This window comes from Rosa chinensis, chromosome 4 (assembly GCF_002994745.2).
Source record: "Rosa chinensis cultivar Old Blush chromosome 4, RchiOBHm-V2, whole genome shotgun sequence".
Lineage (NCBI taxonomy): Eukaryota > Viridiplantae > Streptophyta > Magnoliopsida > Rosales > Rosaceae > Rosa > Rosa chinensis.
In genome coordinates this window covers 40,154,495-40,166,344 of record NC_037091.1, presented here as the reverse complement: position 1 = coordinate 40,166,344, position 11,850 = coordinate 40,154,495, and the positions used below count along the sequence as shown (strand labels likewise).

Genomic DNA, 11,850 nt, shown 5'->3' with positions numbered 1-11,850 from the left:
CGACCCCGCTTCTTTAGAGCTGGCGCTATCGAAATCAAGACATACACCAACTCATCAAACTGAAATTCATGATCGTATAATTGCCAAACTAGGCTTGAAACTCTTCTTTTTCACTCCTATAGCCAACTTTGGCCATTTTCCAGTAGATCCAAGCCTAGAAGAAAGCTTAGCAAATACATCCTTATCAGCTATGTGGCCCAGCCCATAAGATGGCAGCCCAGTCAACCCTAATTCAAAATTAGGGTTTTCCACGTTTTTTGGAGCAGCCAACGCTGCAACTCTTGTAGCCCTTGATGCCAACCCATCCACCATCACCAAATCCATGTCAGTCGCCTCTGATAGCAAACCACTTCCCTTCGGCACCGTCTCCATCCTCAAGACCGCCGCTACAGCAGCCTATGGTCCAAATACGGATTCCAGCCCTAAACCCGCACAGCCCTATTCGACTGCATCTTAACCCGGCATCTTCACCGACATCGTCTCAACCTCCAACAGCTTGTCACAGAGCCCACCGCCATGACCAAAGAAACCACACGTCGCACAAAGCCCATGACACTTCTCATAATGCAACTCCACTATCACCGAGACTGACGGTGAAAACTCAAACCGCCGCCGTGCCCAAATCCTCTGGCAAACTTCCTGAATCACCTGAATCCTCTTGTGAAGAGTAACAGACAACATCCTAGCCATCAAATCTGATCTTTTTCATAGACATATTGCTCGTAGCCTCATCTGTCCTCTTTGCAATCTTTATCCTAAATCTACTGAGCATGTTCTTTTTACTTGACGGGTGGTTGTTGCTGCCTAATTTGCTCACCCTGTAGGTTATAAAGTGTCTGTACAATCAATCACTTCAATGAATTTTTGGTTTGAGATTATTCAGATGTTTTCTTTTTCCAAAGATTTATTCACCCATATTTCTTTCTTTTTATGGTCCTTTTGGAAACACAAATGTCGTTGTATCTTTAATCATGAAACCCCCAACTGAATTAAAATTACAATGGTGGCTTATTCTATGGATTTGGAGTTCTTGGAAGCTGTTCCTATTCAGGCAAATCATTAGCATCCTACTTCTCTTGATTCTCTGTCCATTACATCAAAATCATGGTCTCCTCCACCCACTTTTGGTTTTATAGTGAACACTTATGCTTCTTGGCATGTTTCCTCTAATATGGGGGAATTATTGTGCCTGTTTTCCGAGATCGATCATTTGGGTCGAATCATTGATGGCTTTGCAGTTGCGTCTCCATCCCTCTCTCCATTGGCAGAATTGCTTGTAATCTGTGAAGGTTTTGTTCCCATTGTTCAGCTCCCTCCAGGTCTTGTCACTCTAGCTTTAGACTCCAGTATTCTTAATGATGCCCTCAAGTCAAGTATCCCCCTAAAGGACTGGACTGTTACAAATTTCTTCTCTAAAGCCATCGACCTCTCTCTAAACTGGCAAATCAACTGGATTTGGACCGACAGAAAAGCTAATCGAGCTGTTGACCTTGTTGCTGCTCTAGCTTATGGAGGAAAGTGTCCATCTAACTTGGTGGCTCATCCTCCTTCATCTTTGTTAAGTGTTATGATATTTTTTTCTTTTTCTTAATTTCCCATGTTGCTTCTGTTTAGGGGTGTGCAATACACGATACAAACTGACCAAATCGGCTGAAACCGACAGTTAAATATGGTTTGGTTAAGGTTTTTTAACTTTAAAAATTAAAAGCCTATTCAATATCGAACCAAACCATTTATGAGCTGGTTGGTTTGGTTTCTCTTGTACTTAAACAGCGAAACCCAAACCGACCTGTTTGTTTGGAATATAATAAGAAAATTTTAAAATTTATATACATAATAAATATATATATATATATATATATATATATATATATTCTTTTGTCAAGTTTGTTCTAAGTTCTAAATCTTCATTTATAACTTTATTCTTAAATGATTTACTACCATACCAAAGACCTAAAACCCTAACATAGAATTGCTACAATTACTTTGATCCTTTCACATCACATCTCTCAATCTTTGATTCTCTAACCTTTAATACTGTCATATTAAGCTAGTACTGATGGCTAAGCAATCAAATAAGTGAATCACCTTGAATCTATTCTAGATTTTGGGTTTTGATTGAATTTTACTATGAAATTTTTCATAAACAACATGTTAATATTATATAGGTTAAAACCGTTTAACCAACCGAACTAAACTAGCTTTAATTGGATTGAATTGGATCGGATTAGGCTTAATTTTTTTGATGACCGGTTGTCTAAAATGCTTAAACCGCTCACTTTGGCATAAAGGTTTGGAGTCAAAACCGATCCAACCCAATCCATGTGTAACCTTACTTCTATTTTCGTTCAATATATATCCCTTTTGCTAAAAAATAAAAAAATAAAAAAATTAATAGAGATTGGAACGGAGATGATGATTGTATTGTAATTCTATCTCCATCCTGTTCAACTGCCATCCCTACTCTACCCAACATAGGACCTCTAAGTAGTGCCATCCTTGCCACTAGGTCAAGCAAAGACATTTCACCATCCCTAGGGTCGTTTGCCCCAAAAATTCCCAACCTATGGGACAATAGAGCAACTGATGATTTTTTTTTTTTTTTTTTGTCAAATTGGCGGGTTTAATTTCCTTCTTATGTTACTTAGCTTTTATTCTCATTTCCTTTGTCTTTCTTCAAAACTAAATAAATAAATAAAAATCATTTCCTTTTTTTTATAACCTAATAAGGATTGGGGAATATTAGTTTCTCTGTAATGGTTTGAAAGGGGCACCAAGAAACTCACATAACCCCAAAGCGAACTACTTTAACTGAGAGCCAAGTACTCGTCCTTTGTTCTTCTTGTGTACTTTCCTCATAAATGGGTAGGTTGCCCTTGGGTCTTAATTGGGTTCACTTTTGCAACCCAAAAAGAAAAAGAAAAAGAAAAGAACTATCAACCATTAAAAGGGAGGTTTCGTGATTTAATGGCTATTGTCAATCATATTATTATTAAGAAGGGGCTAATCAATCTAGTTATATCAGGATGCATGGAAGATGGAAAGATAATTAAGCTCCAAGGCTATAGTAGTATATTTTGAGTGAAGTAGTATATTTTGAGTGAAGCAACCAAGTTGTGGATGTTTTGGCAAATCAAGAGATAAATTTATTAATTAGGTTTAACATGGTGAGACTTGTCATCGGATTCTATTGTCTTCTTTTGTAATCTTAATTGGTTAATTAGTTTGGCTTCCGAACATAGTTTTATGTTAGTTCTGATTTTTAGATTTTGTTGTTTAACTCCTAGAAATTTCTCCAATGAACACCACTTTTTTAGCCACTAAAAATCATCAATGTGAAAAGATAACAGTATCACACTGGGTAATATAATTGTTTTTGTTCACTTTCTGCATTTGGATTTGGAGAAGGGAATGATGGACTGCCCATATGCAATGACAGGACCCGCCTCGAATTTCACCATGAAATCCGAGGTGGCCCTGTGGGCCCCACCTTAGAAATAACTCTACCAAAAATTCGGCAGATAATGCACAGTACTATTCCATTTCTCTTTTGTTTATTTTTCTCTAATGGTTTATTTATCTTTTAAACATACAGGCACTCCTTGTACCACAGATTATGTAATGGCAGAGCCTGAGAAGTTGGGTCAGAAATATCGTGTGGCTTTGAGGTATTTTCCTATGTTTTCTACAAATTGTTTTCATGACCAAAAGGGTTCAAAATTGAAAGTTTGTATGCAGATGTGCACTGCTATCCCTTTTCATTATCTTGTCCGTCAGTTTTTTATACCTATGTTATGTAGTTATGTTAATTCGAATGCTAAATTTTATACCTATGTTATGTAGTTATGTTAATTCGAATGCTAAATTTCTGAAATAGCTGATATATTATATCCTTGTATACTACATGTTCAGAACCAAAGAGACAACTCTAGCTTCATTGTAATGTTTATGTTAAGATGTCAGTCTGTGTAATTGTTAGAATAAGAACTAACTAACCTGATGTAATGTGCAGGTTGTCCGTATCAAAGAAGAGTTGCAGCTGTGGGATGAAGAGTCTTGATGTTTATATATTGATGGGTGCATGTGTAAATTTGTAGTTAGTATATTTATTGTATCATACATTTTTAAATACAATATAAAGTACAGTACAAGAAACTGGCACCTTATTTTTTCTAATACAACCTCATAAATTTGCCACTGATATCAGTGGCATTCTAAAGCCACCAATATTAGTGTGGATTTAGATGCTAGCTTTATCATGGAAGAAGTTATTCCACTGTTGATTTTTCAGTGCCTATTGCCCCAATGACACCTGCTATAGAGAGGACTAATTTCTTATTAGTGGCTAATGCTATTAGCAACTGTTATCAGTGTGTATTGGGACAAAGGAGACTAATTAGAATCAATGTAGAATTGAGAAAATTCTAGTAGTGCTTCTTCTTGCGGAGTAAAGTCTATTTCCCTCCAACTTTGGTTTATTGTCTTCTTTTTTCTTTTTCTTTTTAACAAATTTTTTCCTTGTGCCGTCAAGATTTTTCATAAAACAACAAAAAAAAAAATGCTAGCATATAGATGAGCCCGATATTTCTAATCTGCCGTCTTATTGTCAAATTTTGATTCTAGCGAGACAATTTCCAATTCACATCGCAAAAGAAGTTTGTAAGCTCCTAATCTCTGCAAGTACGGGAGAGATTGTGTAGTTTCTACTGTTGATCTTATCTTCTTCTTTTTTATTATTAATATTCTTATCATTGAGATACTTTCTTATATTCTTTTTTATTTAGGAAAGCTAACTACACGAGCAGCTTTTTGCTCTTCCAAAGTTTCTTGCAAGCAAAGCTTGTCAAGGTGAGAGTCTAATTGTTTTGCCTGGGAGGTTAGGTCAAAAATAGAAGTTAGATTTGATAACACTGTATGTAATGTTGTTATGTCTAGAAAAACTTGTTAGTATTCCCATTGAGACCCAAACCAAACTCTATGTAAACAAGCATATAGAAATATGATATGTGCAATAGTTTCTACTTCCCCAGCTAACAACTTGGTGAAGGAATTATTTTCCTCCTATAAAGATTTAGTCTGGTTAGTTAGTTTGGCACTACCCTGTTCATAAATTTGAGATCTAGGGAATGACATTAGATCACAGAAATGTACTTATATAGGCTAGAATGGATTTATATGTATGATATAATTATGGGGCAATTTTCATTTTGTTATTTTCTTTATGATAAAGATGCATCGCAAAAGAATATCTTGAACACTGATGACTGACTGATCAAAGAGAAAATATGTAGAGAATATTATTTATTGATTTATATGGCACAAAGCTAGAGCTCTTCAAGACCCAAAATTAAAGCTCACTCTACATGAGCAATAACTTCAAAAGTACTCTAGCACTGCCCTATAGCTAGTACTGCAGATCTACATACTACGTAGATTTTATTACATCATTATTCATAAGACGTACATTAACCTCTTTCTGGTACTGATTACTGCTTAGAAGTTAGAAGCCTGCGAAGTCCAAAATTGAAGATAAGGGTAGGCTCTGACCCTGTTGACCCTGTTCCAGTTGTTCGTCGCCGTTAGTGTCAAGGTCTCCTTGTTCAAGTTGTTGCTCGCACCTTCTTTGGCAATGCTGTTGTTGTTGCCAGTCCCCACCTTGTTGCCTCTGGCAACGATTTTGGCAGATTTGTTGACGTTCGTATCGGCTTAATTGTTGTGCACACTGTTGACGACATTGTTGTTGTTGGCCTTGTTGTCCTTGTTGCCTTGATTGGCATCTTTGCTGGCATTGCTCCAATTTCTGCTCGGGATCTCTGGATTGCGGGTTCATGTCTTTGTATTGTTCTCCTTCTTGTAGCTGTTGCTCGCACCTTCTTTGGCAATGCTGCTGTTGTTGCCGATCCCCACCTTGTTGCCTCTGACAACGTTGTTGGCACACCTGTTGACGCTCGTATTGGCTCAATTGTTGTCCGCATTGTTGACGGCACTGCTGCTGTTGTTGTTGACCTTGTTGTCCATGTTGCCTAGATTGGCATCTTTGCTGGCACTGCTCAAATTTTTGCTCGGGATCTCTTGATTGCGGGTTCATGTCTATGTATTGTTCTCCTTGTTGTAGTTGTTGCTCGCACCTTCTTTGGCAATGCTGTTGTTGTTGCCAATCCCCACCTTGTTGTCTCTGGCAACGCTGCTGGCAGATCTGCTGACGCTCCTGTTGGCTCAACTGTTGTCCGCATTGTTGACGGCACTGCTGCTGTTGGCCTTGTTGCCTTGATTGGCATCTTTGCTGGCATTGCTCAAATTTCTGCTCGGGATCTCTTGATTGCGGGTTTATGTCTACGTCTTGTTCTCCTTGTTGTAGTTGTTGCTCGCACCTTCTTTGGCATTGTTGCTGTTGTTGCCAGTCCCCACCTTGTTGTCTTTGGCAACGCTGCTGGCAGATCTGCTGACGCTCCTGTTGGCTCAATTGCTGTGCGCACTGCTGACGACATTGTTGCTGTTGTTGCCGGCCACCACGTTGCCTAGATTGACAGCTCTGCTGGCATTGCTCAAATTGCTGTTCAGGATCTCTCCTTGGGTTAATCATGTTTTGTTCGATTTCTCTTCCTTGCTGCAACTGCTGCTGGCACCTTTTGTTGAGTAAAAAAGTAAATTATTAGTCATCTTTTGAGCTACATCATTCAATAGTTCAATCACTTTAAAACCATAATTACCTTGATTGGCACTGTTGTTGCCGTTGCCAATCGCCACTCTGTTGCCTCTGACAGTGCTGCTGGCATATTTGTTGACGCTCTTGGTGGCTCAATTGCTGCCCGCATTGTTGACGACATTGTTGAATCTCTTGTCCGCGGTAGGGTTGCTGTTGGTCGCACCTCCGCAGGCACTGCTTATATCTCTGTTCACCTTGTTGTCCTCGCCCGCCGCGGCCTCCCTGCTGCTGTTGTTGCTGCTCCTCCATCCTCTCTCGGCATTCTTGCTGGCACTGCTGCTGTTGCAACCCCCGGGGCATCTCCTGCTGGCAGCGGTGCTGGCATTGCTGGAACTGCTGTTGAGGGTCATCCTGATAGCTAAGAGACACAGAGATGGAGGCAAGGAAAAGAGAGAAAATGAACAAAGCTCTGAGTATCCCCATGGTTATTGCTTTCGAGTGAGTCTGTGGGAAAGCATAGCAGAGATTGCCGAGGTATTTATACAAGGTGAGGACTCTGCATGCAAAGTACACTTGTCTGTGGAGCTTAAATGCAAGGTGACTAGTGTCTACTACATCCACGTATATGCTAACATTCGAGGCACCGCATATCAAGTAAAGACGAAATGAATGGAAGTACGTGCATGATGTAATTATATGGCGATTGTATTGTGAATTTTTGAAAAACTGGGAACTTTCCTGTTCTGTTTTTTTGTAGAGAATGGAGGACAGATCACGTGGGAACGTGTTGATGTGCATGGAAGGGGATAACCAAGAATTGGAGTTGGGTTGGTGGAGATGCGGCGATACTCGTCAATATTGATCCATAATGCAAATAGTACGTGGCAGGCACTTTAGTACAGGGGAAAAGATAGGCATGCTCTTCACACAAAGCAAAAGTAGAGTATATATCCTTATCCGTGATCCATAATATGTGAACGGGTTTATTCAAAAACCACAGTAGTTTTTCATCACATTGACAAACCAAGCTTAATTACTAGACAGAACTTGGTAATACCTTCGTTAGCGAAGTAGATCAGTGAACATGCAGTTGGTTTAGTTGTTCATCGAGCATCAACACGTAAAAACCACATTGCATGAAGAAATCAGGCCTCAGAAGAACATGAAGTTCAAAGTCCAGAGGAGCACAAAATTGACTAGACCGTAAATTCAAAATCCAGAATGAGAAACAAACAGCATATAGAGAAATGCCACCTGAAACTATTTATGTTTTTTGTGCATTCGTTAGTGCACTATTTGATAGATCGATAGACAAAACCTACTTTTGTTCAATTTTCGAAGTTCGCCATGTTTTTGTTTCAGGGTTTATCTAAAACCCGAAACCTAATGTCTGGAAGCATAAGAGTAGTCTTTGATTAGAAATTGCGCTACCAGTTGAAAGAATCCTAAGGAATGCTGGCATAACTGGTGTGACCTTCAGGCAGAAACTTGGTGCAAGTAGGATTCTTTTTTTTTTCTTTTTAACTACATCTGGTAATAGTGAATAATATCCAAATAGGTCAGAAATAACTCAAAAATTAAGAGAGTTCGTAATGTAAATAGAACCTCAGAAGAAAAATTAGATGACCTGTTACATTGCTAAACTAACAGAATTTTATTAATCAATCTGCACATAATTTGACATCATGAAGAAGTGATAAAAAAATATAGCAATTTTTGATTAGAAAGAACCATGACTTTAATCACAATTAGAAAGGCTGGTCAATGAGCCATCCATCAGAATCAATGAAATTCAAGCTAGTAAACTGTTGCACGATATTAGGGCTAAGCTTCTTTTCCCAACTCACACGCTTCGAAGTGTCGGCTCCTGGACCATAGCACCCATACTCGGCAAATGTCAATAGGTCCCTGCAGATTACACACAATTACCGATTACATAAGAGATGTTACTCCAGTACAAATAACTAAAATCAAAGTCTGTTCGGAGCTCTAAATTTGACAAACATAAACATGATTGGTCATTTATAAGGAAGACTCTACTTTCTGTGTTCTTTTACATTTTTTTAAAAGTTCTATGGTGCAAAACTAATAAATTTGTTTTTTTTTTTTTATACAAACCAATAATTTTGGTTGCTGTCATCAATTTTCACTTGTATTTCAACACCCAACATTTCGGTGGCCTCTTATCGATATTAAGGCAACGTATCATTAGGAGGCTACCAAAATATGAAATGGTAACTTGGTGGATTCCAACCAAAAGGAGCCGTATTGAAAAATTAGAACAAAAATAAAAGTAAAGGCGTATGTGAGAGGTGCAAAAGCGTACAAGATATAACAGTCAAACAATGGTTCATTACCAAAACCAAATAGGTACAAGATGTATAAGGATCTTACTCATGGCCAAGAGCCTGCCAACCATCCCAACCCTGAGGGACTACAATGTCTGATAAGTTGGAATCGTAGAAAATGACCCTCGAGTACAGTCTCCATGCCCTTCCCAAATAGGTTAAACCAGTACCATGCACCCTGCAATTCTTGAAAATAAAAGCACCAGGTTCATTTGGATGTTCTCTCCCCTGTGCTGTGATGTATCCTATCCCACCGGGCTGCAGATTTCCCGCAAGCACTGATATGGAGCATCCCTACACGAAAACTTAATCAACATAAGGCACCCAAAGTAATCGCTTACCGTTTCAAAAAAGAAAGAAAACTATTCTGACTCATGAGTTCCAACATCTAATAAGCACACATTAAAACATAAGTCAACTACATATATTCTTCGGGAATTAGATTACGTAGGGGAGGATATATAATCATATCTTGTTAACTTCAGAAGTATGTCTCCGATTCATTCACTTTCTAATTCAAGATAATAAACAAGCCATTAAATTTTATTACCTGGAAAATGGCCTGGGCATGGCCAAAGATAAAATCAATAGCACCTTGGATAGTGCAATGCTTGTAAAATTGGCGTCCTTCAACCGCCCACAAAGTGTCTTGAAACCCAAAGAATCCACATTTATAGAAGGAAGTTTTGTCACCACTTATCATCGCTGCCAATGCTTGTGTAATTTGACGATTGCTATTAAAAGGATTGTTGTATGAATTCTGCATACCGGACTTAATTAAATAATTCATTCTTCACAAAAATTTATATACTTAAATTACACGAAGAGCAACATTTTCTATCAAAACTTACAAAAATTAATTCTAGAACCGAACCTCTAAAAGAAGACAAATTAACAGGGAAAAAAATCTAGTTCACCACCAATAAGTTAATGTTTGTGATGCTCCAAAGTTAAATCAAACGCATCTAATGGGATATGTAATGCCTGAGACTGATTGACTAAAAGTGGTGAGCAAGTACGTTCCCAAATAAAAGAGAAAAGATACTCACGCCCTCTCATCTTTGCTTCTTTTCGATCAATTCATACCCTTTCTTCGTAGTTAAAAGATGTCGAATAAAAATAAATAATTGCCAATTGTATTCACCAATAGAAACCGTAAAGAAAAAAAAAAAGAGTGTGAGGTTTTTTTCTTACAGCAAAAGTGATAGATTTGACAGTGATACTAGGGGCTTCAGAAGTGAAAGTGGCACTTTGGTCAACAGGGCCAATATCATCCCAAACAATTTGTGTTTGTCGCTTGTTTTCTCCTTTCAGAAGTATGTACGGCTTATCAAAAGGGATTTTCACCTTCTCCCTGCACAAATTTAATTCAATTCCCAAATTTACATTGTATAAACTAATTTTCATTACTGAAAAAGAGAAACCAAAAATATATCTAAACCTATAGGTGCCGGCGGAGATCTTGATGCAAACCCAATGCTTGTTGTTTGAAGGAACAGCATCAATGGCAGATTGTATTTTGGTGAAGTTTCCTTGGCCGGATTGATCTACGGTGATGGTGTAAATAGCCAATTTCTTTTGGCCGTACAACTTATAGACCTGGCCATCTACACCTAGTTGCCCTAATAATCCAATCCCTAGCAAGATGGCAACAAATGAATAGTAAGCTAACCATGGAAGAAGAAATGACATCTTCTTCTTTGATTATGGAGAGTGGAGAAGAAGAGGAGATGGGAGATCGAAGAAAATCAAATGATATGTAAATTGGTGATTCTGTTTTTATAGCATATATATGGCAATAAGAGAAAGTACTAATATGGAATTTGGAGGGAAAAGGGGGAAGTCAAAGGTCTCCTTTATGGGTCCATTTATAACAAATTTAGATAATGATTTTTTATAATCACATAAACATTTCTAATAGGGCGGTTTTGAGCTTTAACAAAGAAAGAAAATAAAAACATATTATCTATATATGTTTGCTAGAATTTGGGAATGAACATTATTTCGGACCATTTGTCTATATATTACAGATTATAAGGATCTTAGATCCAGATTTAGAGATTTACTTGATAAGGTTTGAGAATCAGATATAAGATCTATTCATCCCAAATATGAGCATTTTCCTTAAAGCTTAAATGAAATTAACACAATGCATGAACGTCTTTTCCTGTAGAGATGGAAGGAAATATTGTAAATCAAAAAATAACAAAACAATATCAAACTTTTCTGCTCATTCCCTTTTTAGAGAGTTATTTGATACAGTTGATAAACCGTTATACAAGCGTAATGGCTATATTTGAATATAGCAATATAAGCTCCAGATAAATTTTTCACGTGATCTCAATAGAGAAAAATAAATGACTTACGCTAACTAATTATCAAATTAGAAGATAGAGATTGACCATGTGTTTTATTTTGCTTCATTTTTCGTATGTGCTATCTCAAAAATTGGCCAACAATAACAATAACTTAGAGGATATTAAAGTAGTCTTTTTAGTCATCAAAACTTAGGGTGAACATCACTTTGTTACTGATCAAGAAGTAGAGACGGCAATCCTTAAATCAAATGTCCACATTCTTAAGTCCAGCAATTGGTCACTCAATCAATTTGGGAATGTTTGGAAATTTAATTTTCTTACTAATGTGTGGTTCGAAACGCACTCTTTGCGAGTGTGGTAGGTTAATTTGTGTGATTCATTTGACAATGCCGTCTTTGAGGCCACGAAACCCAACTTTTGACCTCATAAAGTCAAAAATTAAGACTCTGAGCGTTAGCAGCTACTTTCCTTGCTTAACTGAAGTACTAGAGAGAAATTAATGGAGAAAAGAAAATCCCGTTCATTAACAATTATGACC

The 11,850-nt window shown here is 37.7% G+C and overlaps 1 protein-coding gene across 1 annotated transcript; it reads right to left on the bottom strand.

Annotated features, from left to right (window-relative positions):
- Positions 1-8,294: 8,294 nt before the first annotated feature.
- On the bottom strand, positions 8,295-10,756 carry LOC112200947 (probable pectinesterase 29). The gene is made up of 5 exons (XM_024341955.2): positions 10,436-10,756; positions 10,189-10,348; positions 9,545-9,754; positions 9,041-9,288; positions 8,295-8,554 (listed from the first exon to the last, which is right to left on the bottom strand). Exons 1-5 carry the CDS (start codon positions 10,684-10,686, stop codon positions 8,395-8,397), a joined length of 1,029 nt encoding a protein of 342 aa, XP_024197723.1. The 5' UTR covers positions 10,687-10,756; the 3' UTR covers positions 8,295-8,394.
- Between the last annotated feature and the right edge of the window lie 1,094 nt (positions 10,757-11,850).